Source organism: Vombatus ursinus, unplaced genomic scaffold, assembly GCF_900497805.2.
Source record: "Vombatus ursinus unplaced genomic scaffold, bare-nosed wombat genome assembly UNPS02013931.1, whole genome shotgun sequence".
Taxonomy (NCBI): domain Eukaryota; kingdom Metazoa; phylum Chordata; class Mammalia; order Diprotodontia; family Vombatidae; genus Vombatus; species Vombatus ursinus.
In genome coordinates, this window is record NW_020953709.1 from 1,998,225 (window position 1) to 2,015,481 (window position 17,257).

Sequence of the window (17,257 nt, forward strand, 5' to 3'; positions counted from 1 at the left end):
GCAGCTAGTCAGTGTTAGTGGTGGCACTCGAGCTTGGTTCCTGCACTTGGCCCTCTGGAGGTGCCTTTCCAGCGTTCCCTGGGATTCTGTAATCGGGACCTGCGGGCGGGGACGGCTCTGAAGGCTGGTGCTTTGGGATCAAACCCTTCTTCTTGAGCCATCTCTCCTCCAATCCCTACGTTGAGCCCCCAGATCCTACTTTCCCACACTTTCAACCACTCGAGAGAATAAATAGCCCACTGATCATAAATATTTATCTAGTGCCTCAAGGCTTTTCAGAACGTTGGATCTGTATCATCTTTAGGTCCTCAGCGAGGTGACGTAGGTGCTTATAATCAGGCCATTTGACAGAGGAGGAAATGGCTGGGTGCGCTTGGCAGGGACACGCCCAGGGTCACAAAGTTAGCGAAGGTTGGGGGTGATACCAGAAGCTGAGGCTTCCTGACTCCCCAGCCCAGTGCCCTGTCTGCCAAACCCCCATAGATGCTTCAGAACAGCCAGCCTTTATGTAGTGCCTGGGGTCTTCTCAACCCTGTAAGGCAGGTGCTGTTATTCCCAGTTTGAAGTGGGAGACTGAGTGTAGGTGACGTGCCAGGCTCAGCTGGAAAGTGTCTCAGGCAGGATATGAACTCGGGTACTCCTGACCCAAGTCTAGCGCTCCTCCACCACCCAACTGCCCAATGAACGGTCGTCACCAATCTCACCCAGCTGGGCTTTGGGTCCCAAACCCTGACCATCCTTGTGCACTGCCCTGTGCTTCTTGGCAGCTGTTAGGACCCCTTAAGAGGGGCCTGGGATCCCCCGGACCTAAGTGCAGGCTCTGGCGGGTCCTCTGCTCATCTGATTGTTGAAGCCTCAGAGAGATCCTTTCTTTGTGGGTCTATAATGGCCCAGCTCCTCCCCCTCGCTCGGCCCCATCCAAGCTCCATGCAGGAAACTGCATCCATTGCTTGTCAGCTTCACCTTCTCGTTCTTGGGCCTGGCGTGGCGTGGGTTCCGAATCTCAAACCAGCAGCTCTGGGGGTTACATCCCAAAATGCCCACGAGGGGGCGGCAGGCCTGCACGCCGGAATCGGAGCCTGGGCTGCTGCTTTCCAGGCTGCCGGGTTCCTCAGCGGGCTGGACAGCCCCAGCCCTGGTGGCGAGGGCCCCCCAGCCTGCCCAGGCAGTGCGCTGCACTTCCGAATAGCCCCGGAGCCCAGACCAGCCCCTCCCTGCTCACCGATGGCTCCTGGTTCCGACCTCTTGGGCCTGTGTCCTCCCCGCCCGGCCATCACACGCCCGTGCTTGCTGTTCCTCTAGAACAGGGCACTGCACTCTGGGCCTCGCCTTCCTCAGCAGCCGAATGAGGTCACACCAGACAACCTCTGAGGTCCTTTTCAGCCCCCAAATCTGGGCTTCCCTCCGGATCCTTCCAGTCCCAGGCCCCAGGCCCCCTGCCCTTTGCCAGTTCTGAGTGCCCTCCAGACACACCTGGTTTCCCAATGCCATTTCTTTTTCTTTCTTTTTGTTTTGTTTATTTGCTTTTTTGGTGAGGCAATTGGGGTTAAGTGACTTGCCCTGGGTCACACGGCTAGTAAGCGTCAAGTGTGAGAGGTCGGATTTGAACTCAGGTCCTCCTGACTCCAAGGCCGGAGCTCTATCCTCTGTGCCACCTAGCTACCCCCCCCCCCGCCAATGCCGTTTCTAAAGCACAGCACCCAGAATTGGACCAGAGATATGGGCTGACCGGCACAGGGTTTAACAGGAGATATTGCCTCATTTCTCCGTAGCTGGCACAGTGGATGGAGTTCCAGGCCTGGAGTCAGAAAGACCAGAGTTCAAATCCAGCTTCAGACGCTTACTAGTTGTGTGACCCTGGGCAAGTCACTTAACCTTTTATTGCTGAAACTATTGCCTTGGGAAAATGTTTTATTAATTCTCTGGTAAACTACCCTTTGGGCACTAGGGCACCAGGCCTGGAGTCAGGAAGACTCTCTTACCAATTTCAAATTCAGCCTCAGACACTTATTAGCTGTGTGACCCTGGGCAAGTCACTTCACCCTGTTTGCCTCACTTTCCTCGTCTGTCAAATGAGCTGGAGAAGGAATGGCAAACCTCTCCAAGAAAACCCCAAATGGGACCACAAAGAGTCAGACACGACTGAACAGCAATTACTACCATCCCGCCTGAGACCACAGCATTCTTCCTTACTCCATCACAGTGTTGGCTCTGAACTTGCAGTCCACTGAAACCCACAGATCATCTTCTTGGGAGAACCTCGTCTGACCAAACATCCTCCATCTTCTTACCTGTGGGTTCCAAACCAATCGGCTTCCCGAGCGAAGGTTTCTGCGAGCAGCGATCTTTACATCTTCCACAATGGGAGCCGGACTGAGGCCGTCTGGGCCCCCCAAAACGAGGGCTTTCTTCTCTTTTCTTCCTCCCTGTGCCTCTTCTCCCTCCCCACCCCACCTCCACCCCATGGGCGTCATTTCATTCCTGTCTGGCCAAGAAGAATTATTTGTAGTTTAATTATTCTACTTACTGATGGAGCTTCAGGACGTTTAATCTAACTCCATTTTACAGATGAGGAAACTGAGGCTGAGGGAGGTGACACAGTCCAGGGGAGAGGGAAGGAGGCAAGCACCTGTTAAGCACCTTTCTAAGGGCAGTGTGCTCAGTGCTTTACAAATAGGATCTCATTGGATTACGTAAAGGAGAGAGCTCCAACAGGCCAGGACCTGGGTTCAAATCCCTTCTCAGAAGCTTCTTCTGTAATCTTGGGCAAATTATGCAGCCTCCTGGATCTCAGTTTCCCCGCCTATAAAATAGGGAGCTGGAGCTAGACCTCTGAGCGCTAGATCTGTGAGCTTATGGCCGTATTTAATGCAAAGCGGAGTCAAGGTAGCAAGCAAATGGGTGGGGATTTGAACCCAGTACCCCCAGCTTCCTCACTGTACTGGCCATCCTAGCCCATCCTTTTCCATGCCTGCTCCTTTCCCCCAGAAGCATCTTTGCAGACTGAGGCTAGAAAAAGTCTCTTCTATATCGAGGCAGCTCCATTTCACGTGCATCCAAATAGAAGACGCCCCGCCTCTGGTCGGCCGGCTCTATCTGTAAAGAGTGGGGTTTGCCGCAGAGCTGAGGCCTGGGAGGCCGGGCCCCAGAGCAGGCCTTGCTCCATACAGGCCCGGGCTGTGGTTGCTGTGGGGCTGGAGAAGAGAGAGAAAGTGGGGGTTTCCCGAGGTGCCCCTGAACCCTCGCCCAAGAAGAGAGAGCAGAGAAAACGCTGAAGCTTGCCCTTCCCCTCCGGTGGAGGGGCCCTGGTGGTTTTTTCCCCCTCTCCACCTCTTGGCAAACAAAGATTATCACCTCCATCTCCCCTGACACGGCTGTTTTCTTTATTCTGTGGTGGCTTAAGTCACACGAGAAGGTGTGGAGCAATGAGGCTGAGGCAGGGACAGATTGCTTAGAAGCCTGCTTCTGTGCCACCAGAGTCGAGGCTGATGCCTCCCCCACTGCACCTAGGGTAGGGTGGAGGGCCGGTGCCCTAGGGCGCTGGCATTCAGGGGAACTCATCCTCCCCGTGGCAATCTGGATAATGCAGGGGTTGTTAGGGCCTGCCATCTCAGTCCCAGGCCTCCATCCCTCTCCTGTCCCTGGTGGGGAGGGGGCACCCTTTTTCTTGGCATCAGTATGTGTAGGACCCACCCCCACCTCGCTTTGCTAGACTTGGCCATGCTGCTGTCCACTCTCCCCTGCCACAGCTGCTCTTGCGTCCTGGTCACGGTCCCAGCCCCAAAGCCAAGGCTGCCTTCCCCTAAAGGCTGGCTGTGAGCCAAGGCTTCCCAGCCCCGGGGCAATCACAGACCCCACCCAGGCTTCCCTTTCTTCCCTCTCTCCTTCCAACCTAGTTCAATCAACAAGCATTTATTATGTGCATACTGCGTAAGCAGAAATGAAATAATTCCCGATAAGAAAAGCTTTCCGTGTGCATGAGAAGCTATGGCTACAGGCTATCTGCTCCGCTATCTACCAGTAACCTATCAGCAATGAGAGCTAGCATTTTCATAGCGCTCAAAGGCTGGCAAAGCACCTCATAGTATAACCTCATTTGAGCCTCACAACAGCCTGGGGGGGCTGGGGAGGCACTGCAATGATCCCCATTTTACAGATGAGGAAACTGAGGCAGAGAGAGGCTAACTTGCCCAGGATCACACAGCTTGCAAGTGTCTGAGGCTGGATTTGAACTCGGGTCTTCCTGACTCCAGGTCCCATCCCCTGTGTCATCTAGCTGCCCCCAATTTATGCCGCATGCTAATCAGTCAGAAGGGAAAGCAGGCTAGGCAGTTTGCCAGGCAAGCTAGAGGAGGGGTAAGGTGGGGGAGGGATGCTAGAGGCCTTTTTCTCCATTGGCGACCTCGCCCTATGACAGTCCCAACTTTGAGCCTGTTGGCTGCCCCACAACTGTTAGGAGGTAGAACGTAGGATAGAATTAGTCATTGTATCTCCACAAGGCCTGGCCCAGAGGCAAGGGCTTGTTGACTGACTGATGGTAGCAACTGAATGTGGAGGCTAAAGGGATTTAGATCCCCATCCTAGCTGTGCGACCTTTGGTCGGTCACTTAACCACTCTGTTCAGCATTGGTATCTTTAATGAGGAATAGGCATGGGAAAAGGACTACACCTGAGGTTCGGGTACCTCCCAAGGCTGTTATCAGCAATCAAGTTAGATGGTGCCTACACAGCCCAGCTCGTTAAATTAAATGTCAGCTATTACTTAGAGACCAATTAGTTTTATACACTGGGAAATATGCCAGGCCCAGGGAGGCTAAATTCATCAAACACTCATTAAATAAGGGCTCTATAAAATGGGGCTCAAGTTTCCCCAAGTGTCCACCCACCCCCAAACAGCCCTGGAAGGTAGGGTCCTGGTATAATTCCAATTTTATAGATAAGAAACCGAGACTCGGCGATGGAAGGACGTGCTGGCAATCTTGGCCACCTCCGGAGCCAGGCTTCTACCTCCCAAATCAGAGGAAGCAACACATCCTTGGTAAACCGAGGACTCAGTCCCTAAAGAAAGGCAGTCTGAGGATCTAACTGTACAGGCTTTCCCCACCCCCACCCCACTGCCCTCCAGTTAGTCGAAGGTTTCAGGACAGTCTTCATGATGGTTCCTGCGACAGGTTCACCTGGCTCTCTGGGAAGAGCCGAGTTTGGATTCTTCCACTTACTCCCTGCGTGACTTGGGCCAGGCCCCTTTGAGCCTTAGTTTTCCCTCTAGGAAGAGGAAGGGGCTGGACTAGATGGTCTGGAAGGTGCCCCCCAGCTCCCAGGGGTTGCTAGGTTTTCCATACAGCCAGAGGCGGCTCATTGCCTCCTACACGATCGCCAATAAGGGCTGCTCTTCATGCACTTTTTCCTGACCTTCTGAGCCACATGGGCACAGCCACCTTCACAAAGAGCCCCCCTGGGTCACGTCCGTCTCAGTCAGCCCGACCTCTTCTGTTCAGACTTCCTATCGGCTCCTTCTCTCCAAACACCAGCCCGGCCTTTTAGATCCGGCTCCCCTATTTATTCTCCACTCAGTCCCTTCTCCTGGCCCCAGGTTACAGCCCCTCCCCTCCCCTGCCCAGTTTAATACAAGACTCCTGTCACAGAGGCCCTCCGGGTCACCAGTGTACCCACAGCCTGCTTGTAGGACCCACTGCCGTTGGCCAGCTGAGGCACCATAACACGCCAACGCCGTTGGGCCACAAAAAGGAGAGATCTTCGAGAATGGGAAATGGGACAATCGCTGCAAAAGAAGCAGCCCATGTTTTTCACCGCTACTCCCTCCTCCCCAGAGGCACCATCCGGTAGAGGACTTGACCCCCAGACAAATGCCCCAACAGATAGTCCCAGCAGCCTCGTCAGAGATCGAGGAGGACGACCGGAGGAAAGTCACTTCTCACACACGGGGCAGAGCTGACGCTCCAGTGGGGCCTGCTTGAAGCCCACTCCCTGTTTTGCCATGCACCGTGCCCACCCAGAGTCCGACTACACAATGGGAGATGCTGGTGGGAGTTAGGGAGTAGAGGCGGTGGCGACAATAGCTGAAAGCCAGAAGGCAGGTAGAGCCAAGAGCTCCCTGTAGCCTATGTAGGCAGAAAGGATGCCCCCAGGCATCATGGGCACAGTGCAGCCTCATCCCTATTTCTGTGAGCTAATTTTGTGCCAGACCCAAGTACGGCTCTAGATCAATTCTGGTTATGAGAAAAGTCTGTTAGAAGAAATGCCTACCAGCCTGCAGGCCTTTTTGGTTTGAGGGAGGGTTTTAGTCATTGGCAGCCCCAGGGCCCACTTCACCTTGCATTCTGGGGACGCTGCAAACCTTTTTACCCTGGGAGCTCTGTGTGCTCCAATGGCCTCAAGACTGACCTTGGTTCTGGCAAACTTGGCGGGAGCAGCTCCAGTGCTTTGGGGTAGGGGCTGGAGATGAATTTTAGGGGAAATAGAGACAGCTTCTTTTTGAAAGACCCAAATTGGTGTTCAAGAAAAGAACAATGGGGCAGCTAGGTGGCACAATGGATAGAGCACCAGCCCTGGATTCCGGAGGACCAGAGTTCAAATCCCACCTCAGACACATAACACTTACTAGCTGTGTGACCCTGGGCAAGTCATTTAACCCCATTGCCTAGCCAAAAAAGAAAAAAAAAGAAGAAGAAAGAAAGGACGATTTTAGCAGAGACAAAATAGAGGAAAGACTCACAGGCAGGGCATCACACAGTGGATCACACACTGGACCAGAACCAGAGCCCTTAAATCCCGTAAGGCGCCACAGATGGGGAGATCCTCTCAAATCAGGGTCTTTGCCGCTCCCAAATCAGAAGAGGACACCGTTGGTGCAAAATGTCAACATTTGGGTTTATTGACACATTCCCTGCTCTGCTCTCGAGCCTTCTGGCTCCTTCCAAGGAGCGCTGCCACCACCAGCAAGATGGCGATAACCACCAGGGAGAAGGTCACCCACAGCAGAGGCTTCAGGGTCGTGTTCCAGGAGGATCTTTCTGGAAGAAGGGGCTCCGAGACGTTGGGCCGCAAGATGACAGATCTCTCCTTGGAGTCAGGCTCCGTGGAGGGTGAAGCTATAGCATTTATGAGCCACTCCCAGTTAAAACTGTGAAGACTCAGCACAGTCCTAAGATTTTAGCCAAAGGAACCCAGAGCAACCTGGACAGGCCAGTTGTCAAGGTCTACGTCAAATGTAGACAGAGGTCATGGGGAAGTTGTAATGCCCTCATCTGAGGGGAATTTTTTTGCCCAGGTCACATCCTGGGGGTAGTTCTTGACCCAACGGGACATATGCATGTGTCTACGTGCCCCCCCAACATATACCCCAGCCCTCCAACACTCACCTTTATTGTGCAAGTTAATCTTCCGTTTGCTAGAATTCCCAAATTCCACTGGTCCTGGAGAACCCACAATGTCCTGGACTCCTTCCATGTAATTATGGCCATCTACAAAGCGCCTCCGCTCTGTGGAAAGCGAAGTCAGAGGTGCTCTGTTGCATATGCCTCCGAGATTAGGGTAGCATCCCAGCAGGGCAGTGTTGTATTATACAAATGGGGAGGGACAGACGTGCAAACCGGGTGACCTGGTACTCATGCCTGAGAAGGAGATGCCAACCCCCCCCACAAGACCCCAAATCTAAAAACTCACTTGTACTCCCTGGGTAACATACAGCCTTGCAAGTTTCTGTCTCAGAAGGATAGCAGGCAGAAGCTCTACAGAAGAAGTAAACCTGGGCCAAGGGAGGAGGGGAAAACAAAAAACTGGTCATCTTCCCAAGTCAATCCACCATGACTGGTAGCTACCGTTGGTGTCAACACTCTCTAATCTAAGCAGAGTTTGGAGGTCCTGCAGGGTCTGTCTCTCTGTCTCTCTTTTTTTTTTTTTTTTTTGATACCACGATGAGGCATTGGATTAGTATTTTAATGGATCAGAGTTGAGTCCTAATTTGAAGAACACAAATATAGGGTAGTCTACATAGCAAGTCATATTAGAGCAACTTCTAATGGTACCCCTACGTGGCTGGGTCTAGTCTTCCGTTAAGAATTGGAGGGTATTTGACTACCATGGTTTCATTCTCCGCTTAGAGACAGAATTCTGAGATGGGCTGATCACGGTAAGTGTTCCCATTACATCTGAGTAAGTAGAACTGATTTCAAATGTTTTGTTCAATACCACCCATGTGGGGTGGTATGCTTCCACAGAAACATAAGAGTTAATGCTGAGGGGACAGCTAGGTGGTGCAGTGGATAGAGCACTGGCCCTGGATTCAGGAGGACCCGAGTTCAAATCCGGCCTCAGACACATAACACTTACTAGCTGTGTGACCCTGGGCAAGTCACTTAACCCCACTGCCTAGCCAAAACAAACAAACAAAAAAAAAACAAAAAAAAACAAAAAAAACAAAAACAAAAACAAGAGTTAATGCTGAATGAGACCTGAAAAGGTCATCTTGTTCAATCCCCTTATTTTACAAATGAGGAAAGCGGGACCCTAGTGACTTGTCCAAGGTCACGCTGATAGTAGATGTCTGAGGCTGGATTTGAACCTAGGTCTAAGAATCCAAGCTATCTTCCTCTGGAGAGGCCCAGGGCTATGGGGACCATAAAACAGGTATATGATCATGTCACTCTCCTATTCAATAACCACAGTTATCTATTATCTCTAGGTTAAATTATAAATTCGTCCGCTTGGCTGTGCTTCTGACTCTCCCAGACCTTACGGCCATGTCTTCTTAGCCTGGTATTTCCCTCAGCCCCTAAGGCCTTCTCACACTGGGATATCCCTCCTCCATGCCAGTCCTTTTGTCCTGCTGGCGAGTTTTTTCCCAGGGACTTCTATAATAGGGACAGACCCAGACTAGCCACGCTTTATTCAGGGACCATCTCTTGGAAGGTGACTAAGATCAGCTTCTGGAGGCCAGTAGCCAAAGATGGCAGTCCAAGAAGGGGGATTGGCCCCTTGCCTTGACTCTGGGGGAAGCAGCATGGTGTCTGCTATTGAACTCGTGTCCCTTCGAGGATCTAGTTCTCGGCTAGATCAAACCCTTCCCTCATGTGCCCTGGCTCCCTAAAGCTGAACCTTAAGACCATAATGGAGCATCTCGAGTCTAGGGTTAAGGGGGTCAAGCGGGTGCATTCAAGTACATTAGAGAGCCGACGTTCAAGAGCAAAATTTCAAGTTTGGGGCAGTCTACTAGAATGACGATACCCAGAACTGCCCGTGATGTCACCAGGGACATGTTCTGTCCTGGTGAAAGGTAGTCATGGGCCTTAGACTTGAGTAGGCTCTTAGCCAGCAGATGCCAGTGGCAGAGGAATCATCCATGGGACCTCCGCAGAGGAATCTCCCATTCCTTGAGGCCAGCTTCTCAGGGCTATGCTTCCAAGTCTTGCCCTCCTCTCTCCAATCTCTTCCTGCTCATACATCTGTCACCCTAAACTGGGCCCTCGCCACCTTTTGCAATGGCCTCCTAACTGGTCTCTCTGCCCCAATACTCTGCTTACTGCAATCCATCCTCCACACGGCTGCCAGAGGGAATTTGTGAGGTTCACGGCTCTGACCGTATCACCCCCTCCTGTGAGGTAAATTCCAGCGACTTCTATAGTGTTCTATTATGTCTATAGCAGAGGGACAGATTCCTGCTTAGCATTTGAATCTCTTCACACCGACTCCTCCCTGCCTTTGCAGTCTTCATACACCTCTCCCTCTCATCATACTCTATGGTCCAGTCATCCTGGCCGGTCTGTCTCCTATCTCTGCCCCTTCGGTCCTCGAAAGCAGCCTTTCCTCCTGTCTGTTCAGAACTGAGCCATGGTCCTTACCGGTCCACTGAGAGCCCTCTGGGAGACCGAGTCAACAAAGGTAAAAGTGGAAACAACGAAACGCTGATAATGAGTTGGGAAAAGGAGCTCTGATGTACCCTCCACAGGTGCCAACCGGGTCTTGTAGCCATCTCCAGCAAATGGGCATCTAGGGAAGATATCAGCAAGAACTTAGCCATGCCCTGCTGGGAAGTCAGGCCCTCAACTAGCCACTCACCTATCAAACAGAAGATGCCACTGAGGTTCCTTGAAGAGATTGGTGCTGGGGGTAGCCCAGCAGTGATGCAGAACCAGCACCAGGTTGGGGTCCGTCCTCCCGAGGAGTCGCACCTCTACGTGTACGGGTTCCCGAAGCATCTTGAAAATGGGGTAGTCCTCCACGTGGTAGTAGGAGCTGTATTTCTGATCTATGGTTGGGAGAGGAGGGGGATCTTATGAGCCTTCAGGCATAGACACTGGTATAAAAGGTCTGGGGATGGTAAGACAGAGGTCTCTTTACCTCTGGCAATTCGAAGCTCAAGGTGCAATGGGCCAGACCCGAGCGCAGGGACAGATGACGGTGGCAGGAGGACCTCCATCTGGAGGGGCAGGAAGCTGCTGGCATTGTAGATGCAGCGCACATGGAGACTGTAGTGGGGCGAAAAGGTATAGACTAGGTTGTCAGAAGATGTAGCCTGGGGGCGGGCTCACGCCTCTTACCAAGCAAAGCTGAATTCACATTGTGCCAAGGAGCTGGGACAACACAGCTGGACGTAAGCCATCTGCAGAAAGCTAGAGCTCCTCAATGAATCCGTCAGTCTTTACCCAGCAAGGAAGCACACCTCCCTTCTGAGAGGCGGTGGACTACAGGGAGAGAATGGGGCATACGTCCCTTGAACAAGACAAAAACATCATCCATGACTGATTCTATGCTATTACAAGGGTGGGTTTGGAAGTCGCTGGAAAGTTAACACATGCCTCAGTAAAATAACAGCAGGTCCCAAATATACTTGAGGTGGGCATGAGACCAGGGTCCAGGGAGATTTCCTAGTGCACGTCTCTAATTCACTAGATTCTGCCTCAAAAGCACAATGGGCCTAGAATCAGAAGACCGGAGTTCAAGTCTGACTTCAGACACTTCCTAAATGTGCGACTCTACTGGGCAAGTCACTTACCTCTTGTTTGCCTCAATTTCCTCATCCGTAAAATGGGGATAATAATAGCACCTATCTCCCAGATTTGTTGTGAAAAATCAAATGAGATAATATTTAATCTCCAGCTACCCTGAGTTAAGCCCCAAGGAGCCAAGATGAATGAGGAGAGAACAGAGGTCATTCAACAGAAGAAATGTAGGCTCTGAGGGGAATGTATTTTTCCAAGGTCTCATAGGCGGGAAGTGTCAGAGCTTTAGTTCTGATCAAACTCAGTGACTGCTTACCATGATGTCTCCCTGATACTTATGGGTAAGGGGGTAAGTCTTAAGAGGAAGTCACAGGCCAAGGAGAACCCCTCTGGGTCTCACCAGGATCTCTAATAGCCATGACGTCCTGTGCCTAGGACCTCCCCTTCCTGCCTTGTAGAGTTAAAATGGACAGAACTACGGTCATTCCTTCTTGTTCTATCCTTCCCAATCCAGACTGAGGAAGAGGTCCATCTTTTCTTCACTCCCAAGTGAACGTCCCTTTTCTATTCCCACCCCTCATTTCACTCCTCTGGGGAATGTGACCTGAGAAATATTCTGGCCTCCAATTAATCTGGGGATGAGACTAGCTCACATTTAAATGGTGCCTTAAGGCTTGACAGCCCTACTCTCATAAGCATCTACAAAGGATCTGCCATTATCCCCGTTTTGTAGGGAGCCCCCCAAAAGGACTCAGGCCTAGGACTATATAATTCTGAAGTTATACTCTCTTATTTCTAGCCCTTATTAACTAGGTGGTGACAAGGGCCGAGTAAGCTACTAGTAATGGGGCATGGATAGAACAGCCTTCCTCAAGTATTTGAGGGGCTGTTACACAGAAGAGGGGCTCAATGATCACTAGCATTTACATAGCACCTACTATGTACCAGGCATTCTGCAAAGCGCTTTACAAATGTCCTCTCTTTCGATTTTCAGAACAAACTTGGGAGGTACATGCTATTATTACCCCCATTTTACAGATGAGGGGATTGAGACAAACACAGGTTAAGTGACTTGCCCAAAGTCATGTAGCTAGCACGTATTCGAGGCTAGATTTGAACCCAGGCCTTCCTGACCCCAGGTCTGGTGCTTTATCCACTGAGCCACCTAGCTGCCCCAATGAGATTTGTTCTTGGTGGTCGAGGGTTTCAGACCAATGGGTTGAAGCCCATTTCATGTAGTAGAGGGAAGATACCAACCATCAGAACTGACAAAGAGCCAGGGAGCTCATTATCACTAGCTGACCTTCTACAAGAAGCAAAGCTATTTATTAGAGACGTCAAAGGGATCAGGGTTCAGGTATGCACGCTTCTAGTCTCATTTCTACAGTATCGTTGCCAGCTTGGCCGTAAGTTCACAGATCTAAAGTTGGAAGGGACCTTAAAAGACCAAGTCCATCTCCTTCATTTTACAAATGGGTAAAATGAGGCACTAAGCAGGTAAGTGATTTATCTAAGGTCCCACAGGTAGTAAGAGGGAGAGACGGGATTTGAATCCAGCTCCTTGGATTCTAGAAACAATAATCAGGCTGCTTCCCTGAATGTTATTGTCCTCCATACCACAATTCCTGGACTCATTCTCTCAGCTGGATCGTAAGCCCCTTGAAGGCCAGGACTGACCTTTATCACTAGAGCGCCAAGCAGGGTAACTCAGAGAAGAGAGAAGCCAAGGCCTCCTACGCAGTAGGTCTGTAGAAGGACAGCTCAGGCTCCTGTGCTCGGTGAAGGCGGGCATCTCTCACTGCCTCCGAGTACTTAGGACCTAGCCCAGCCGTGGTAAGAGGCTCGTTCTCTCCAAGAAGCGGGGGTCTTCTACGGATGTGGGATCTTGCCAACATGTAGGCCCTGAGCAGTGATGGGAGTCTTCTCCGACCCCATCCCTGCCTCCCTCTGGAGGGTTTCGGGGCAGGATCTGTACCTTTGGCTTCCCGTTCCTTGGGGCCAACTCAATGTTTCTTTACCAGTACTGAAACCAAGGCCATTTGCTACACGGAGCAGACATCTTACTTTCAGATTAAGACTTTTGCTTATTACTATAGTTTCTCAGGAACGAAATCTCCTGACCAAAGTTCTTGCGTGGCTTCCAGATACCTGTTTTCATGCTAAAAGGAGGCCTCCTTTTCCCCTGCCACCGTCTCCCATCGCTCTCAATTCCCCTGTAAGGGCCTGACTGCGACTAGCGCAAAGGACGCTATTGTGTTCTGAAGGCCAAAATTCACATCCTGGCCCATTTCTGTAACCTTGGACAACTTGTTTTACTTCTCTGGGACTTGGGTCATTGAATCTAATCCCCCTGTACTGCACAGATGAAGAAACCCAGGCCCCTGCCCAGCTCTGAAGCCTGCAGATTGGTGCCCAAACATCCCATGTCCTCTACTCACAGGAAGATACTGTCCCGAGTGATGGCGCCTTCTGGCCCTGTCTGGATATCCATGTCTGACACCAGTTGGTTCTCGTAGATGAGCTGGTTGTCGACCAGCTGGGGCAGGGGAGACAGAGAGAAGCCGGATGAGTGCCTTCACCCACGGGACACAGTAGCCAGGTCACCCCTAGAGAGCCATGCCTGCCCCCTACCTGGATGGTGGTGCCACACTGGGTGACTGGAAAATGGAAGACCACAAAGTCTTCTGTCCTCTGGGTTGGGGTGCAGCCACCCGAAGCATAGGCTAGCTTGATGCTCTCGAGACCAACCTGCTTTTCAGAGGTGGTATTCTGGGAGACCACCAGGACGAAGTGGCCGTCTTCCAAACACTGGACGGTGGCTGGGACGGAGGGCCAGATAACCAAGGCAAGTTAGTGTCAGAGGGATGTCCAGGGGCTCAGAAGCTAAACTCTGGTCCTCACTCTGCTAGTAAATAGCTGTAGGACCTAGGCCCAACCAAGGCATGCAGCTTCTTCACACCTCATTTTCAGAAGCTTCAGCACTCAAGTCCTTGCCTGGAACTTAATCCCTCCAAGGCCTGGCATACTGAGAAATTCTTGAGGGCTGGTGGGGCTTCTAGACCACTCCTTTCACTCTCTGGAGCACCCCTTTTCTTCCTGATCCCCCAACTACTCTCTCCAAATACCTATACACATTAGTATTTATTAACTTTACATCTATGCTATATATGTTTATGTTATTTGTTGTAAGCTTGCCAGTTAGGAAGGCCCGTATCATTCTTTGTACCTGTGCGCCCAGTGCCTCATACTGAGGAAGTATTTAATAAAAATAGCCGATTGCTTAGGGATGGGAATGTACCTGTGTCACCATAGTAACATGGCACCTTGGCATCCGTGTTATCATAGCAGCAACCAGCTTGGAGACAGGCTTCAGAGCGCGCACCTTCTGCGCAGGGGACGCGGCCAGAGATGACCTGGCATTGCTCCCGGCTCAGGGGGTTTCCTGGGATCACACAAAGTCTATCTTGAGCTACCAAGAAGCCGTTAACCCAGCCTAGTTGGATTCCCTACTTCAGCATCAAGCAGTCCAGCACAGATGTTGCACGGGGGCAGGGGTGGGAATTCGCCTCAAGAGAGGGGCGAGTCCGCTAAGAGAGCACCCAGGCAGAAAGAACCGAGGGAAAGGAGTCAGACTCACCTGTGTGATATGGTGAGATCTGATGCACTGAAGTGACAGGGCTGGGGGAGGGAGAAGACCAGGTGGAGTGGGCACGGGAGGGTCGACGGCTGCCATGAGCAGCTGGCAAGAGAGACAAATGTCTCAAGTCCAGGTGAAAAGGGCTAAGGCGAGGAGGAGGATGGAGCCCGGCAGGGGAGGGAGAGAGATGGGAGGCGGGATGAGGGAGAGGACGAGGAGGGCCGGGGCTCTTGGGATGCCCGGCTTTGGGGCAGATCAAGGTCACATTTTGAGCTTCATCAAGCCGAGCGCCCAACATCGCTTCTACAAACACTCCCAAGTGGTACCGGCCATCCTGAGGTAGAGACAGAGACGGGTCAGAGGGTGGGACAGAGTGCGAAGGTCACTCGGCCTCTCACATTCACAGTCCCTCATTCCTAAGCGAGCTCCGACAACCACCTGGCATATTAGTGAGAAGAACACCAGTTTGTATAATGCTTCATTTTGGAGGGAGCACCCTGAAGAAGTCTGGTGTGGTGAAAAGAACACTGGCTCTCGAGTCAGGGGTCCTGGGTTCAAAGCCAACTGTAGATGTTTCCTACTTTGACGACCCCGTTACCTTAATCCCAAGTCACCCCCTTTCTCTAGGCCTCAGTTTCCTCCTCTGTAAAATGAGGGGGTTGGTTAGATAGCACATAAGGCCCACCCAGCTCTAAATCTGTGATCCTAGGGACCTCTGAGCCCCAGCTTCCTCATCTGTAAAATGGGGACATGTGATTTCCAGGTCACACGGCCAGTGTCTCAAGCCTAGGTCCCAGCCCCAAGGTCAATTTTCTGTTTTAAACTGTAGAGGAGAATAGGGTCCTGCCTTGCGCTCAGGCAGGGCTCAGTGATCAGTAGAATAGGCTCATGACTGGGGCAGACAAGGCCATACCCCAGCCCCACCAGCAGAACAGGAAGGAGGGCCTACCTTCTTCATCACGTGACATCCATGGTAACCTGCAGAGAAGATGGTGGGGCCCTGGGGCTCGGAGGTGACCCAGTGGAGACAGATGGAGCAGTTGGTCACTTCAAAGTGGCTCCCGAACTCATCTGGGGGGGAGAGAGGCCCACATATCCATCCCTGCAAGCTGCAGGCACCATACTCGGGCTAGCCAACGAAGACAGCCCTACGCTTCTCACTAGAAGGCCAACCTCAGAAAGTGAGGCACTCTTCAAGAACCCAATCAAAGGCTTGTGAAGTGCCTACTGTGTTCCAGGTGCTTGGGAGGCAAAGGCAGAAATGAACCAGTCCCTGCCCTCAGGGGCTCACACTTGGGTAGGGGGTGGGGGTAGAGAACCCCACCACCATTCAGGTACATGTGCCAAATGTGCAAAGTAGTGAGGGGTTATCTTTTGGGGGGTCCTCTGAACCAGCTCAACTGGTAGGGTCCCCCAATTGGGGTCCTTGGAGCTTTGAGAGAATCACAGCTCTCTCACATCCAGGAAAGGACCTCCTTTACACCAGACAGGAAACTATCCTGCCTCTGATCAAAGACCCCTAGCCAGGGGCCCCTCCTTTCTGAGGCAAGGCTGCTGTCTCCACCAAGCTCCCAAGGCCAGTGGCCCACAGCTTGGGGCCATCTCGCCATGCCCGCCCTCTCCCACACAGTCCTCCTTCTTAGTCAGCCTCAGGCTTCTCAGAATGTTCTTGGACCCCTTGGCTGGCCCCTCAGGAGCGAGGGCACACATAATGTGCCTTTAGTGGCACTATCCAGCAGCTGGTTTCCTGCCCGGGGCAGCCAGTCAGTCAACAAACATTCATTAATGCCTCTGTGCGCTAAGCCAGAGAGAGGAGAGGGGTCCTTGAACCAACAATTCCCCTTATCCTTACACAGCAGGAAGGAGTAGCCCAGGAATTCTCAAGGACTTGGCAAGGATGGTAGGACTTAGAGATCCAGTCAAACCCCCTCATTTTACATAAGGGGAAACTGAGGCCAAGGAGGATTAAGTGATTCATCCCCAGTCACACAGCAATGCTTATAGAGCCAGGATTTGATCCCAGGTGCTTTGATTCCAAACCATCAACAAGCACTTGTTAAGTACCTACTATGCGCCAGGCCCTGGGGATACAAAATGAGGTGGTTCCTACATTCTATCCAGCCAGAGACTAGAGCACCACCTCAAACAAGAGCCACTCACCCACCACCTTGAAACGGATCGTTTGACCAGGCCTCGGGACCACCAGCAGCTGCATGCTGTAGGAGCCACATTCATGGCTGAGCTGCAGGCCCCAGGCTCCAGGTCTCTGGCCCAGGCCAAGTCCCAGAACCAGGAGGAGCAGGTACTCCAAACAGGTTCCCCAACTCATCGTGAGACCTCCAGCCCCTAACCGGGAGGCAGGCCCCATGCCCCCTTCTGCCAACGGCAAGCAAGCTGCAGACCCTGGCTTATATGGATTGTCTGGAAAAGCAGCTGAGGCCAGGAGGAGAAAGGTAGCACCTGGAGAAGCCCCCACCTGCCTCGAGAAAGGGACTGTGTGGAAACTACCACCCTGGGGGAAGGAGGAGACAAGGCCTCCTTGCAGAAAACCCAGCCTGGTCTCCTTCCCTGGGGGTCTCAGTCTGCCACCTGAGGCTGGTCCCTAAGCTCTAGGGGCTTAGACTCGCCCACACCTGCAGGGTGGGGGAAACCATTGACC

General features: G+C 52.1%; 1 protein-coding gene across 1 annotated transcript; it reads right to left on the reverse strand.

The window, feature by feature from the left end:
- Positions 1–6,879: 6,879 nt before the first annotated feature.
- On the reverse strand, positions 6,880–17,187 carry ZP1 (zona pellucida glycoprotein 1). The gene is made up of 12 exons (XM_027858859.1): positions 16,759–17,187; positions 15,548–15,669; positions 14,599–14,932; positions 14,260–14,403; positions 13,593–13,780; positions 13,400–13,497; positions 10,360–10,487; positions 10,078–10,267; positions 9,861–10,008; positions 7,687–7,768; positions 7,383–7,502; positions 6,880–7,112 (listed from the first exon to the last, which is right to left on the reverse strand). The coding sequence occupies exons 1-12, from the start codon at positions 16,964–16,966 to the stop codon at positions 6,880–6,882; spliced, it is 1,995 nt and encodes a 664-aa protein (XP_027714660.1). The 5' UTR covers positions 16,967–17,187.
- Positions 17,188–17,257: the final 70 nt, after the last annotated feature.